The 14,682-nt window shown below is 35.2% G+C and overlaps 1 protein-coding gene across 7 annotated transcripts in view; it reads right to left on the reverse strand.

Moving 5' to 3' along the window:
• Window positions 1–14,682, reverse strand: part of abch1 (ATP-binding cassette, sub-family H, member 1) — an 88,276-nt gene that overhangs the window by 3,753 nt on the left and 69,841 nt on the right. For all 7 annotated transcript variants that reach the window (XR_012393395.1, XR_012393396.1, XR_012393398.1 and 4 more), the window contains 2 exons: window positions 3,303–3,462; window positions 2,092–2,196 (listed from right to left, as the gene is read on the reverse strand). Coding sequence is in view for 3 of the 7 variants with exons in the window: in XM_681911.9 (XP_687003.5) it covers window positions 2,092–2,196; window positions 3,303–3,462 (265 nt within the window). In the remaining 4 variants the exon portion in view is untranslated. The remainder of the gene's footprint in view (window positions 1–2,091; window positions 2,197–3,302; window positions 3,463–14,682) is intronic.

Here is a 14,682-nt window from a genome sequence, read left to right on the forward strand (position 1 = left end):
AAAATAAAAACTCAATTCAAAATATTACCCTCCACACTCCCTGGACCAGAAACACTGGATGTATATGTCCTTGGACATTGCAAATATGGAACTGTCTGTGACAAGGATCCATGGCGCTTTAACAATAACTATGACCTCATGGATATGTGCAATAACTAAGATAAAAGATTTGCTATTGTGATTTTTTCTTTGCATTTTATTTAATGTGCAAATGTCCAATGTATCTACCTTTGTTAAAATTGTTCTTGTAAGAAGTTAAATTCAGAGGTAAATTATTTATTTAATTTTTTTAGTTGTTTATTGATAAGTATTATAACTTTTTATTATTATTATAATTATTATTAGATAGTACTATTATAACTAGATACCGGCTGTGGTAATTTCTAAAGCCTTAAAAATAAAATTAAAAAGTGTAACGAGGTCCATTCTGTCATTTTATATAAATCATGTGTGCATGCACTTGAACCAGTGACAAATCATGAGGCACTGTGATAAACAATATCCAATAAAAAAATGCTCCGTTTATTTAAATTTTGTAATTATGTTACAATTAATACTTATTTTATTTATATTTTTCAAAATTTAATCAATAGATTTTTTTTTATTTGAGTTTAGAATAACAACACTCTCCCAGAATGATGTCCTTATGATACCATAACCATAACCCAAAGCACTGCTGCAGATTAATGAAGGGGAAAGCCCTGTTTGTGTAGTCTGCACATTTCCAGTCTCAGCTCTGATCTCCCCTCAACAGACAATCAGCCTCAGTGGGTATGAACTTGAACTTGAGCTGTGTGTGTGTGTGTGTTTCTCTAAGTCTCTGAGCAGAGCAGGCAGGTACACAGCAGTGTGGTCGTGTGTTTAATTTAGGAATGGAGGCAGACGCTCCTCCTGCTCTGTGAATAATTGAGACGTGAGAGTGTTGGGTGTCCTGAAGTCTACTGTAACCCAAGATGTTTGTAGCACAGGGAAAATGTTAGATGAGTGGGACTTCAGAGGAGATTACTGTGTGTTTGTGTGGACTGAAGAGACGTTAGACTTCTGAAGTTTGTTGGTAGGAGATTAGCTTTGAGGTTTGCTAGAAACAAGATTATAGACACACCATTTCCATGAATTGTGAAAGGTGAGAAGACTCCACCTGTACTAAACATTGCAACTGTAAACAACATCCACCATCTGGACTTTACATGCACACATTTGAGTTTGTTGCTCATTTTATTTTTATACAGAGTTATTTTGGGACATCGAAAGAACATGTACCGGCTTAAAAAGTGACAATTAAATTCTAAATATGCCTTATGTCATCAATAATAACTAAATAACAAAAGGTAATGCTTCATTCTAGAGTCTTTGTTGCATGTGCTTGAAATTCTAATTGAAAATCTTGCATAATTGAAGCTAATAACCCTAAATATAATACCGTTTATTAGAACTAAATAAATCTGAATCTTTTTTTATTCTAATAAATAAAATATTTACATATTTTTATATTTATTTGACATATTTTAAGGAAAATAGAATAAATATTTATATTTTAATAAACATATGTGTTAAACAATTACATACGATATACTTAAATTATACAAATAAATTCTAAAATATACTTTAATATTTTAAAATATACTTTAATACTATAATATTTGCTATATAATTAAGAAATAAGTCTATAGTCTATATGGCATATTTTAATTTCATGCAGTTTATATGTAAATTAACATATTCTTTAAAAATACTTTCTACATATAAATAAATATTATTTATTTAAAGTAATTATGATAAATTACTTGGCAGCACTAATCACATTATATAGACTATTTTAATGTGGTGATGTCATTGACCCATGAACATTTGCTGCTTGTTAACCATTTCATAACTGTAACAAAAGGCAATTCAATCATGCCTTAACATAAAAAAAGCTGTCATAGCATTATTTTTCAATATGTGGACGTTTTTGGATTCTCAGAAGCTATAAAAATTAAAAATGTAAAACAGGAAATACATACAGACCATTGTTTATTATTTAAATTATTTAAATGCCTCAAAATGGTCTATAGATGTATGATTATAGATGTACGAGTGGCCATACTGTACCTCTGTACATGATACAGCGCAGAGCTTCAGATGCATATGTCTGTGGCAGGACGAGACTCAAATATCGCAGAGGATATGGGATACACTCAACCGGCCAGATAACACCTACAGCAGTTAGACAGAGAAGCAGACAGATGACTACATTCATTAAAGCAAATCTCCTCCCGAACACCTTCTATGTGTATATTTTAGTAGTTACTAGTGTGTCTGTGTTGCTTGAGCAGAAAACTACAAATTAGTTGATGTGAAATATGAAGAGCAAGTGGGATCAGGACCTCAGAATGTCCCTTTACAGTGCTCAAATATATTTACTTTCCATTGTTATCTAAATCGTGAATCATCATTCACGTTATTTATTTCATTCCACTATCAATCAATCAATTCACATCACATAATTTAATGAACTGGATATTTTGAACACCCAAATATTTTACCCTCGAATAGCTCTTATAATATTTATTGGATTGTACCATTTGTAGAGGGAGATATGAAAAAAAAATCTTAAAGGCATAGTTCACCTCCTCAAAAAAAGAGAAAACTTAGTTATTTACTCAATACCCACTTGTTCCAAATTTGTTTACATTTCTCTCTTCTGTTAAACACAAAAGAAGAAATGCTTAAGAATGCTGAAAACGTAGCAATTGATGTCTATAGATTTTGTTCATACCATAGATGTCAGCACCTACTGATTTCCAAGTCTTCAATCATTCATTCATTTTCATTTGGTTTAGTCCCTTTATTCATCAGGGGTCGCCACGGAGGGATGAACCGCCAACTTATCCAGCATATGTTTTATGCAACTGATGCCCTTCCAGCTGCAACCGAGTACCGGAAAACACCCATACACTCTCACATTCACACACATACACTACAGCCAATTTAGTTTATTTAATTCACCTGTACAGTGCATGTCTTTGAAGCCCGAACACTGGGAAAACATGCAAACTCCACACAGAAATGCCAACTGGTCCAACTACTACTCTAACCTGCGACCTTCTTGCTGTGAGGCGACAGTGCTAATCACGGAGTCTTACAAATCTTATCAACAAAAGAAAGACAGTGGTTGGTAAATCTTCAATTCTGGGGTGAAATATCACTTGCTGCATCAGTTCTGGTGTAAAGGTTTTAAAGATAATTTAAAAATAAAATATCAGTAAAAAAGAGAGAGATGTGAGAGAGAGAGAGATGTGAGAGAGAGTTGTGAGTTGTACCGCTTAGAATGAGGTTGGGGTAGAAGACTCCAAGAGCCGCCTGATTGGCTGACTGCTCGTCATCGATTGCAGACGAGATGACCAGACCAAAGGAGATCCCCGTCACTCCCTGCAGCACAATCAGTGAGATCACCAGAGCCAGAGAGCCTTCATTAGGAATCTGCAACACACAGACAACATGCTTATAATAATCATGAGAGAAAGATCAGATAAAAACTGTATTCAATTTTCCACTGCACAGTTTGTAATCACATTTTTCAGGTTTGAGATAAAATGTTAATAATATATTCAACACATATATTAAAATATACAATGTGGATTGTGTCCTAGCAGCTTAACATAGAAATTCTAGTAAAGTCCTGATTTCAGAAGTGATGTTCAGTTTAGTTCAGTGTGGTTTTAATTTCACTGTTGAAAGTCCAAACACTAAAGAGCAAATCCATTGATGCACAGCTCCACAAGTCCCAAACCAAGCAAGCTAGGAAAAAAGAAAAAGAAAACTTCACCAACTGACGAAGTGAAGGAAAAAAAACATTGAGAGAAACCAGGCTCTGTTGGGCAGACCATTTCTCCTCTGGCCAAACTTCTTATGTGGAGCTGTAGTCTAGGCGCCGGAGGCTGGAGAACGCTGGACGTCCATCATGGAGAACAAAAGGTGTGATGTGGGCTATAAAATCATAATACTAAGGGAATACTGCTATGCATAATTGCTATATAGACTATAATTCTCCAACCCATGTTCTTTTCATTTTATTTTCTATAATAAAAAAACTAAGTTTTGTTGCCTCATGATTTACAGGAGACATCCACTAAAATGTCATTCAGTTTATACATTGGCCATTATTTGCTAAAATATTAGAAGACTGCATTTTGGGATCACCCTAAAATACAAATGACCTATTTACCATTTGTACAATTTGTCAGCAAGGTATTTTTTAGCATTTAAAAAAAGAATGTATGTATATTCACTTATCTTATTAATAAATGAATTAATGACTGAATGAATTATTAATAATAACAATAATACAACAACAATACATATACAGTTAAAGTCAGAATTTTTCGCCCTCCTGTTTATTTTTCCCTAATTTCTGTTTATCATAGAGAAGATTTTTTTCAACACATTTTTAAACATAAATAGTTTTAATAACTCATTTCTAATAACTGATTTAATTTATCTTTGCCATGATAACAGTACATAATGTTTTACTAAATATTTTTCAAGACACTTCTATACAGCTTAAAGTGACATTTAAAGGCTTAACTAGGTTAATGAGGTTGGGGTAATTAGGCAAGTTATTGTATAATGATGGTTTGTTCTGTAGGCTATCAAAAACAAAAATGTAGCTTTAAAGGGCTAACAATTTTGACCTTAAAATGTTTTTTAAAAAATTAAAAACTGCTTTTATTCTAGCCGAAATAAAACAAATATGACTTTCCACAGAAGAAATAATATTATCAGACATACTGTGAAAATTTCCTTGCTCATAATTTGGGAAATATAAAAAAAATTATAATTTAAAGGGGGTTCAATAATTCTGACTTCAACTGTATAAATATAATTACAGGCTAGAATGAGTATGTAGTGCACTACTGGTCAAAAGTTTGGGGTCAGTGAGATTTTTAAATGTTTTCCAATAAGCTTCTCCTGCTCACCAAGGATGCATTTATTTTATTACAAATTCAGCACAGATTGTAAAATTGTAAAATGTTATTGTAGCAAATAATTGTTCAAAAGTAGTTTAATTTATTTTAATAATTTATTCCAGTGATTTTAAAGATGAATTTTCAGCTTCATTACTCAAGTCTTCAGTCACATGATCCTTCAGAAATCACTCTAATATTAATTATTTTTATTATTATTATTATTATTATTATTATTATTAGTAGTAGTAGTAGTAGTAGTAGTAGTAGTAGTATTCATATTATTATTATTAATAGTAATAGTAACTAGATTCTTAAAGTTTAAGAACAAACTTTGAGGCTGGCTTGTGAAAGCCTGACGGTAATAGTTTATTTAGTTTAAACAGTTTTAAAAAGTAAGAATAGATAGATAGATAGATAGATAGATAGATAGATAGATAGATAGATAGATAGATAGATAGATAGATAGATAGATAGATAGATAGATAGATAGACAGATAGATAGATTAGCATGTTATTACCATGATTTTAACGTGAATTAGCATGTTGTTAGCATGATTCTAGCATGAATTAGCATGTTACTAGCATGATTTTAGCATGAATTAGCATGTTGTTAGCATGATTTTAGCATGAATTAGCATGTTACTAGCATGTTTTTAGCATGAATTAGCATGTTGTTAGCATGATTTTAACATGAATTAGCATGTTGTTAGCACGATTCTAGCATGAATTAGCATGTTACTAGCATGATTCTAGCATGAATTAGCATGTACCTAGCATGATTTTAACATGAATTAGCATGGTACTAGCATGATTTTAGCCTGAATTAGCACAATTCTAGCATGAATTAGCATGTTGTTAGCATGATTCTAGCATTAATTAGCATGTTGTTAGCATGATTCTAGCATGATTTGGCATGTTACTAGCAAGATTCTAGCATGAAATAGCATGCTACTAGCATGATTCTAGCATAAATTAGCATGTTGTTAACATGCTTCTAGCATGAATTAGCATGTTACTAGCATGATTCTAGCATGAATTAGCATGTTGTTAGCATGATTCTAACATGAATTAGCATGTTACTAGCATGATTCTAGCATGAATTAGCATGTTGTTAGCATGATCCTAGCATGAATTAGCATTTGAGTAGCATGATTCTAGCATGAATTAGCATGTTGTCAGCATGATTCTAGCATGAATTAGCATGTTGTTAGCATGATTCTAGCATAAATAAGCATGTGACTAGAATGATTCTAGCTTGAATTAGCATGTTGTTAGCATGATTCTAGCATGAATTAGCATGTTCCTAGCATGATTCTAGCATGAATTAGCATGTTGTTAGCATGATTCTAACATGAATTAGCATGCTACTAGCATGATTCTAGCACGAATTAGCATGTTGTTAGCATGATTCTAACATGATTTAACATGTAACTAGCATGATTCTAGCATGAATTAGCATGTTGTTAGCATGATTCTAGCATGAATTAGCATGTGACTAGCATGATTCTAGCATGAATTAGCATGTTGTTAGCATGATTCTAGTATGAATTAGCATGTGACTGGCATGATTCTAGCATGAATTAGCATGTGACTAGCATGATTCTAGCATGTATTAGCATGTAACTAGCATGATTCTAGCATGAATTAGCATGTTGTTAGCATGATGGACAGATAGATAGATAGATAGATAGATAGATAGATAGATAGATAGATAGATAGATAGATAGATAGATAGATAGATAGATAGATAGATAGATAGATAGAGGTAGGTAGGTAGATAGATAGAGGTACGTAGATAGATAGATAGATAGATAGATAGATAGATAGATAGATAGATAGATAGATAGATAGATAGATAGATAGATAGATAGATAGATAGATAGATAGATAGATAGATGGTGTACGAGCCTGATTCAAACAAGCCAACCCCCGCCTCTCTACGATGTTCTGATGCTGAGATATAGCTGCTATTATATCGTTGCTAGGTTAGTCTGTTTTGTTGCTATGGAGTTGATTGACAGCTTAGACTGATGATGTATCAAAGCTTCTTGCCAGTATGAACAGTTAAAAACAACCCCCATGTCTCTATCACACTGCAGCATGACAATATCAGTCTGAACCTCTTTAATGGCAGTCTATGGGACAGTTGCTAGGGTGCAGTATCTGGTTGTTAGGGTGTGGCTAGATAGTTAAAAGGCCATCAGTGATTGGCTGCTGGCTAGACTGAGTTAAATGAGCTCAGTCATTAGTCTGTAGGACAGTCTGATGCAGAGTTATGAGCTCACAAAGTTTGATCCCATGTAAAGTCAACTAGATTCTTAAAGTTTGAGAACAAACTTTGAGGCTGGCTTGTGAAAGCCTGACGGTGATAGTTTATTTAGTTTAAACAGTTTTAAAAAGTATGAAAAGATAGATAGATAGATAGATAGATAGATAGATAGATAGATAGATAGATAGATAGATAGATAGATAGATAGATAGATAGATAGATAGATAGATTAGCATGTTATTACCATGATTTTAACGTGAAATAGCATGTTGTTAGCATGATTCTAGCATGAATTAGCATGTTACTAGCATGATTTTAGCATGAATTAGCATGTTGTTAGCATGATTTTAGCATGAAATAGCATGTTACTAGCATGATTTTAGCATTAATTAGCATGTTGTTAGCATGATTTTAACATGAATTAGCATGTTGTTAGCACGATTCTAGCATGAATTAGCATGTTACTAGCATGATTCTAGCATGAATTAGCATGTTACTAGCATGATTTTAGCATGAATTAGCACAATTCTAGCATGAATTAGCATGTTGTTAGCATGATTCTAGCATGAATTAGCATGTTGTTAGCATGATTCTAGCATGATTTAGCATGTTACTAGCAAGATTCTAGCATGAATTAGCATGCTACTAGCATAATTCTAGCATAAATTAGCATGTTGTTAGCATGCTTCTAGCATGAATTAGCATGTTACTAGCATGATTCTAGCATGAATTAGCATGTTGTTAGCATGATTCTAGCATGAATTAGCATGTTACTAGCATGATTCTAGCATGAATTAGCATGTTGTTAGCATGATTCTAGCATGAATTAGCATGTTATTAGCATGATTCTAGCATGAATTAGCATGTTGTTAGCATGATTCTAGCATGAATTAGCATGTTACTAGCATGATTCTAGCATGAATTAACATGTTGTTACCACGATGCTAGCATGAATTAGCATGATACTAGCATGATTCTAGCATGAATTAGCATGTTACTAGCATGAATCTAGCATGAATTAGAATGTTGTTAGCATGATTCTAGCATGGATTAGCATGTTACTAGCATGATTTTAGCATAAATTAGCATGATTCTAGCATGAATTAGCATGTTGTTAGCATGATACTAGCATGAATTAGCATGTGACTAGCATGATTCTAGCATGAATTAGCATGTGACTAGCATGATTCTAGCATGAATTAGCATGTAACTAGCATGATTCTAGCATGAATTAGCATGTTGTTAGCATGATGGATAGATAGATAGATAGATAGATAGATAGATAGATAGATAGATAGATAGATAGATAGATAGATAGATAGATAGATAGATAGATAGATAGATAGATAGATAGATAGATAGATAGATAGATAGATAGATAGATAGATAGATAGATGGAGTGCGAGCATGAGTCAAACAAGCCAACCCCCGCCTCTCTACGATGTTCTGATGCTGAGATATAGCTGGTGCCATATCGTTGCTAGGTTAGTCTGTTTTGTTGCTATGGAGTTGATTGACAGCTTAGACTGATGATGTATCAAAGCTTCTTGCCAGTATGAACAGTTAAACACAACCCCCATGTCTCTATCACACTGCAGCATGACAATATCAGTCTGAACCTCTTTAATTGCAGTCTATGGGACAGTTGCTAGGGTGCAGTATCTGGTTGTTAGGGTGTGGCTAGAAAGTTAAAAGGCCATCAGTGATTGGCTGCTGGCTAGACTGAGTTAAATGAGCTCAGCCATTAGTCTGTAGGACAGTCTGATGCAGAGTTATGAGCTCACAAAGTTTGATCCCATGTAAAGTCAATGAGAGTCTTTTGCAATGGAAGTGTATGGGACGGTTTCTAGGGTCCAAAAGTGGTTGCTAGGGCGTGGCCAGAAAGTTTAAAGGTGATCAGTCACTGGCAGTTTGATAGTCTGAGTTAAATGAGCCCAGTTAGAAGTCTGTGTGACATTCTGATGCGGAGTTATGAGGTCACAAAGTTTGATCCAATGTTACGTCTATGGGATTTTTCCGACGGTCCCGGGACGTTTTTCGGGAAACCGAAAGTCGGATCAGTCGGAAAGGATATAGCAACTCGAGTCAGAATAGTTCGGAGGTCTGACCCAAGTTTGATGGTCATAGCTTGAATGGCCTAGGAGGAGATAGAGTTTAATTTTTAGTCTCAGAAGAAGAATAATATAGAAAAACTAGACAGTAAAGTTCGTCGAGACAAACTTTGAGGCTGGCTTGACAAAGCCTGTTGGTAATAGTTTATTTAGTTTAAAAACATTTTGAAAAAGTATAAGTAGCATGTTATTAGCATGATTCTAGCATGAATTAGCATGTTACTAGCATGATTCTAGCATGCATTAGCATGTTACTAGCATGATTCTAGTATGAATTAGCCTGTTACTATCATGAATCTAGTATGAATTAGCAAGTTATTAGCATGATTCTAGCATGAATTAGCATGATTCTAGTATGAATTAGCATGTTACTAGAATGATTTTAGCATGAATTAGCATGTTACTCGCATGATTCTAGCATGAATTAGCATGTTATTAGCATGATTATAGTATGAATTAGCATGTTACTAACATGATTCTAGCATGAATTAGCATGTTACTAGTATGATTCTAGCATGAATTAGCATGTTACTAGCATGATTCTAGCATGCATTAGCATGTTACTAGCATGATTCTAGTATGAATTAGCCTGTTACTATCATGAATCTAGTATGAATTAGCAGGTTATTAGCATGATTGTAGCATGAATTAGCATGATTCTATTATGAATTAGCATGTTACTAGAATGATTCTAGCATGAATTAGCATGTTACTCGCATGATTCTAGCATGAATTAGCATGTTATTAGCATGATTATAGTATGAATTAGCATGTTACTAGCATGATTCTAGCGTGAATTAGCATGTTATTAGTATGATTCTAGCATGCATTAGCATGTTACTAGCATGATTCTAGTATGAATTAGCATGTTATTAGCATGATTGTAGTATGAATTAGCATGTTACTAGCATGATTCTAGTATGAATTAGCATGTCACATAGCATGCTTAGGTGTTTGCTAGGGTATTCTGAGTGGTTGCTAAGTCGTTGCTAGGCAGTTGCTAGGGTGTCCTGAGTGGTTGCTAGGTGGTTGCTAAGATGTTGCTAGGCGGTTGCTAGGGTGTTGCTAGGTGGTTGCTATGGTGTTCTGAGTGGTTGCTAGGTGGTTGCTAAGGCATTGCTAGGCGGTTGCTAGGGTGTTCTGAGTGGTTGATAGGTTGTTGCTAAGCAGTTGCTAGGGTGCTCTGATTGGTTGCTAGGCGGTTGCTAAGGTCTTGCTAGGCGGTTGCTAGGGTGTTCTGTGTGGTTGCTAAGATGTTGCTAGGTGGTTGCTAGGGTGTTCTGAGTGGTTGCTAAGGTGTTGCTAGGCGGTTGCTAGGGTGTTCTAAGTGGTTGCTAGGTTGTTGCTAAGGTGTTGCTAGGTGGTTGCTAGGGTGTTCTGAGTGGTTGCTAGGTGGTTGCTAAGGTGTTGCTAGGCGGTTGCTAAGGTGTCCCAAGTGGTTGCTAGGTGGTTGCTAATGTGTTGCTAGGTGGTTGCTAGGGTATTCTGAGTGGTTTCTAAGGCGTTGCTAGGCGGTTGCTAGGGTGTCCAGAGTGGTCGCTAGGCCCTTACTAAGGCATTACTAGGCCGTTGCTAGGTGGTTACTAGGTGGTTGCTAGGGTAATTTGGGTGGTTGCTAGGCAGTTGCTAGGGTACCCTGGGTGGTTACTAGGCAAGCCCCACATACATGCTTGATAAAACATTTATACTTAGTAAGCATTTCTAGCAAGTTACAGTACTTGGCTAGTCAATATTAGCATGTAGCTAATCACTGCTAGCATGTGTAGCATATAGGAAGTTCCGTTTGCTAGCATGAGTCAAACAAGCCAATCCCCAAGTCTCTACGATGTTCCGATGCTGGGATATAGCTGTTGATGAATGGTTGTTAGGGTACTCTGTTTTGTTGCTATGGGCGAGGTTACAGAGTGAACTTGAATGTGGTTGGCTGTCTAAGTCAAATGAACCAACTCCCATGTCTCTATGACACTGCTATGCAAAGATATGCATCTTGGCCTATTTTAATGGAAGTCTATGGAATCAATTTGGGGGCGTGGCTTGTGAGCTTCATTATCATATTGAGATGCTCATTGGTTGTCTGAGTCAGATGAGCCATCCCCCAAGTCAATAGGACACTGCTAAGCAAAGATATGCATGTAGGCCAGTTATTAACATGAGTCTAGTATGAATTAGCATGTTACTAGCATGATTCTAGTACAAATTAGCATGTCATTAGCATGTTTCCAGTATGAGTTAGCATGTCATTAGCATGATTAGCATATGAGTAGCATGTTGCTAGCATGATTGGCATGTCATTAGCATGTTAGAATTATAAGCATTTAATAGCACAGCTAATTACAGTCTATAGGTTGCAAGGGTGCAGTATGTGGTAGTTAGGGGTGTGGCTAGAAAGTTAAAAGGCCATCAGTGATTGGCTGCTGGCTAGACTGAGTTAAATGAGCTCAGCCATTAGTCTCTATGACAGTCTGATGCAGAGTTATGAGCTCACAAAGTTTGATCCTATGTTAAGTCAATGAGAGTCTTTTGTAATGGAAGTCTACGGGACAGTTGCTAGGGTGCAGTATGTGGTAATTAGGGGTGTGGCTAGAAAGTTAAAAGCTCATCAGTTATTGGCAGTTTGGTAGTCTGAGTTAAATGAGCTCAGCCATTAGTCTCTATGACAGTCTGATGCAGAGTTATGAGCTCACAAAGTTTGATCCCATGTTAAGTCAATGAGTCTTTTGTAATGGAAATCTACGGGACAGTTCCTAGGGTGCAGTATGTGGTAGTTAGGGGTGTGGCTAGAAAGTTAAAAGCTCATCAGTTATTGGCAGTTTGGTAGTCTGAGTTAAATGAGCTCAGCCATTAGTCTGTAGGACAGTCTGATGCAGAGTTATGAGCTCACCAAGTTTGATCCCATGTTAAGTCAATGAGAGTCTTTTGAATAGAAGTCTATGGGACAGTTACTAGGGTCAAAAAGTGGTTGCTAGGGCGTGGCTAGAAAGTTTAAAGGTGATCAGTCATTGGCAGTTTGATAGTCTGAGTTAAATGAGCCCAGTTAGAAGTCTGTGTGACAGTCTGACGCAGAGTTATGAGCTCACAAAGTTTGATCCAATGTTAAGCCTATGGGATTTTTCCGACAGTCCCGGGACGTTTTTCGGAAAACCGAAAGTCGGATCAGTCTGAGGAGATATAGCAACACGAGTCAGAATAGTTTGGAGGTCTGGAGCGAGTTTGGTGGTAATAGCTCAAAAGCTCTAGGAGGAGATAGAGTCAGAAATTTAGTCTCAGAAGAATAATAAAAAATATAATAATAAGTTTAAATAGCATTTCAGTAGTCTGGCTTTGACAAGCCAGCCTAATAAAAATAACTAGATTCTTAAAGTTTGAGAACAAACTTTGAGGCTGGCTTGTGAAAGCCTGACGGTAGTAGTTTATTTAAACAGTTTTAAAAAGTATGAAAAGATAGATAGATAGATAGATAGATAGATAGATAGATAGATAGATAGATAGATAGATAGATAGATAGATAGATAGATAGATGTTGTTAGCATGATTCTGGCATGAATTAGCACAATGTTAGCATGATTCTAGCATGAATTAGCATGTTGTTAGCATGATTCTAGCATGAATTAGCATGTTGTTAGCATGATTCTAGCATGAATTAGCATGTTACTAGCATGATTCTAGCATGAATTAGCATGTTGTTAACATAATTCTAGCATGAATTAGCATGTTACTAGCATGATTCTAGTATGAATTAGCATGTTGCTAGCACGATTCTAGCATGAATTAGCATGTTACTAGCATGAATTAGCATGTACCTAACATGATTTTAACATGAATTAGCATGTTACTAGCATGATTTTAGCATGAATTAGCACGATTCTAGCATGAATTAGCATGTTGTTAGCATGATTCTAGCATGAATTAGTATGTTACTAGCATGATTCTAGCATGAATTAGCATGTTACTAGCATGATTCTAGCATGAATTAGCATGTTGTTAGCACGATTCTAGCATGAATTAGCATTTGACTAGCATGATTCTAGCATGAATTAGCATGTGACTAGCATGATTCTAGCATAAATTAGCACGTTGTTAGCATGCTTCTAGCATGAATTAGCATGTTACTAGCATGATTCTAGCATGAATTAGCATGTTGTTAGCATGATTCTAACATCAATTAGCATGTTACTAGCATGATTTTAGCATGAATTAGCACGTTACTAGCATGATTCTAGCATGAATTAGCATGTTGTTAGCATGATTCTAACATGAATTAGCATGTTACTAGCATGATTCTAGCATGAATTAGCATGTTGTTAGCATGATTCTAGCATGAATTAGCATGTTGTTAGCATGATCCTAGCATGAATTAGCATGTTGTTAGCATGATTCTAGCATGAATTAGCATGTTACTAGCATGATTCTAGCATGAATTAGCATGTTGTTAGCATGATTCTAGCATGAATTAGCATGTTACTAGCATGATTTTAGCATGAATTAGCATGTTACTAGCATGATTCTAGCATAAATTAGCATGTTGTTAGCATGATTCTAGCATGAATTAGCATGCTACTAGCATGATTCTAGCATGAATTAGCATGTTGTTAGCATGATTCTAGCATGAATTAGCATGTTACTAGCATGATTCTAGCATAAATTAGCATGTTACTAGCATTATTCTAGCATGAATTAGCATGTTACTAGCATGATTCTAGCATGAATTAGCATGTTGTTAGCATGATTCTAGCATGAATTAGCATGTTGTTAGCATGATTCTAGCATTAATTAGCATGTTACTAGCATGATTTTAGCATGAATTAGCATGTTACTAGCATGATTCTAGCATAAATTAGCATGTTGTTAGCATGATTCTAGCATGAATTAGCATGCTACTAGCATTATTCTAGCATGAATTAGCATGTATTAGCATGTTGTTAGCATGATTCTAGCATGAATTAGCAAGTTACTAGCATAATTTTAGCATGAATTAGCATGTTACTAGCATGATTCTAGCATAAATTAGCATGTTACTAGCATTATTCTAGCATGAATTAGCATGTTACTAGCATGATTCTAGCATGAATTAGCATGTTGTTAACATGATTCTAGCATGAATTAGCATGTTACTAGCATGAATCTAGCATGAAATAGCATGTTGTTAGCATGATTCTAGCATGAATTAGCATGTTACTAGCATGATTCTAGCATGAATTAGCATGTTGTTAGCATGATTCTAACATCAATTTGAATGTTACTAGCATGATTCTAGCATGAATTAGCATGTGAATAGCATGATACTAGCATGAATTAGCATGTTGTTAGCATGATTCTAGTATAAATTAGCATGTAACTAGCATGTTTCTAGCAT

This window comes from Danio rerio, chromosome 17, assembly GCF_049306965.1.
Source record: "Danio rerio strain Tuebingen ecotype United States chromosome 17, GRCz12tu, whole genome shotgun sequence".
NCBI lineage: Eukaryota > Metazoa > Chordata > Actinopteri > Cypriniformes > Danionidae > Danio > Danio rerio.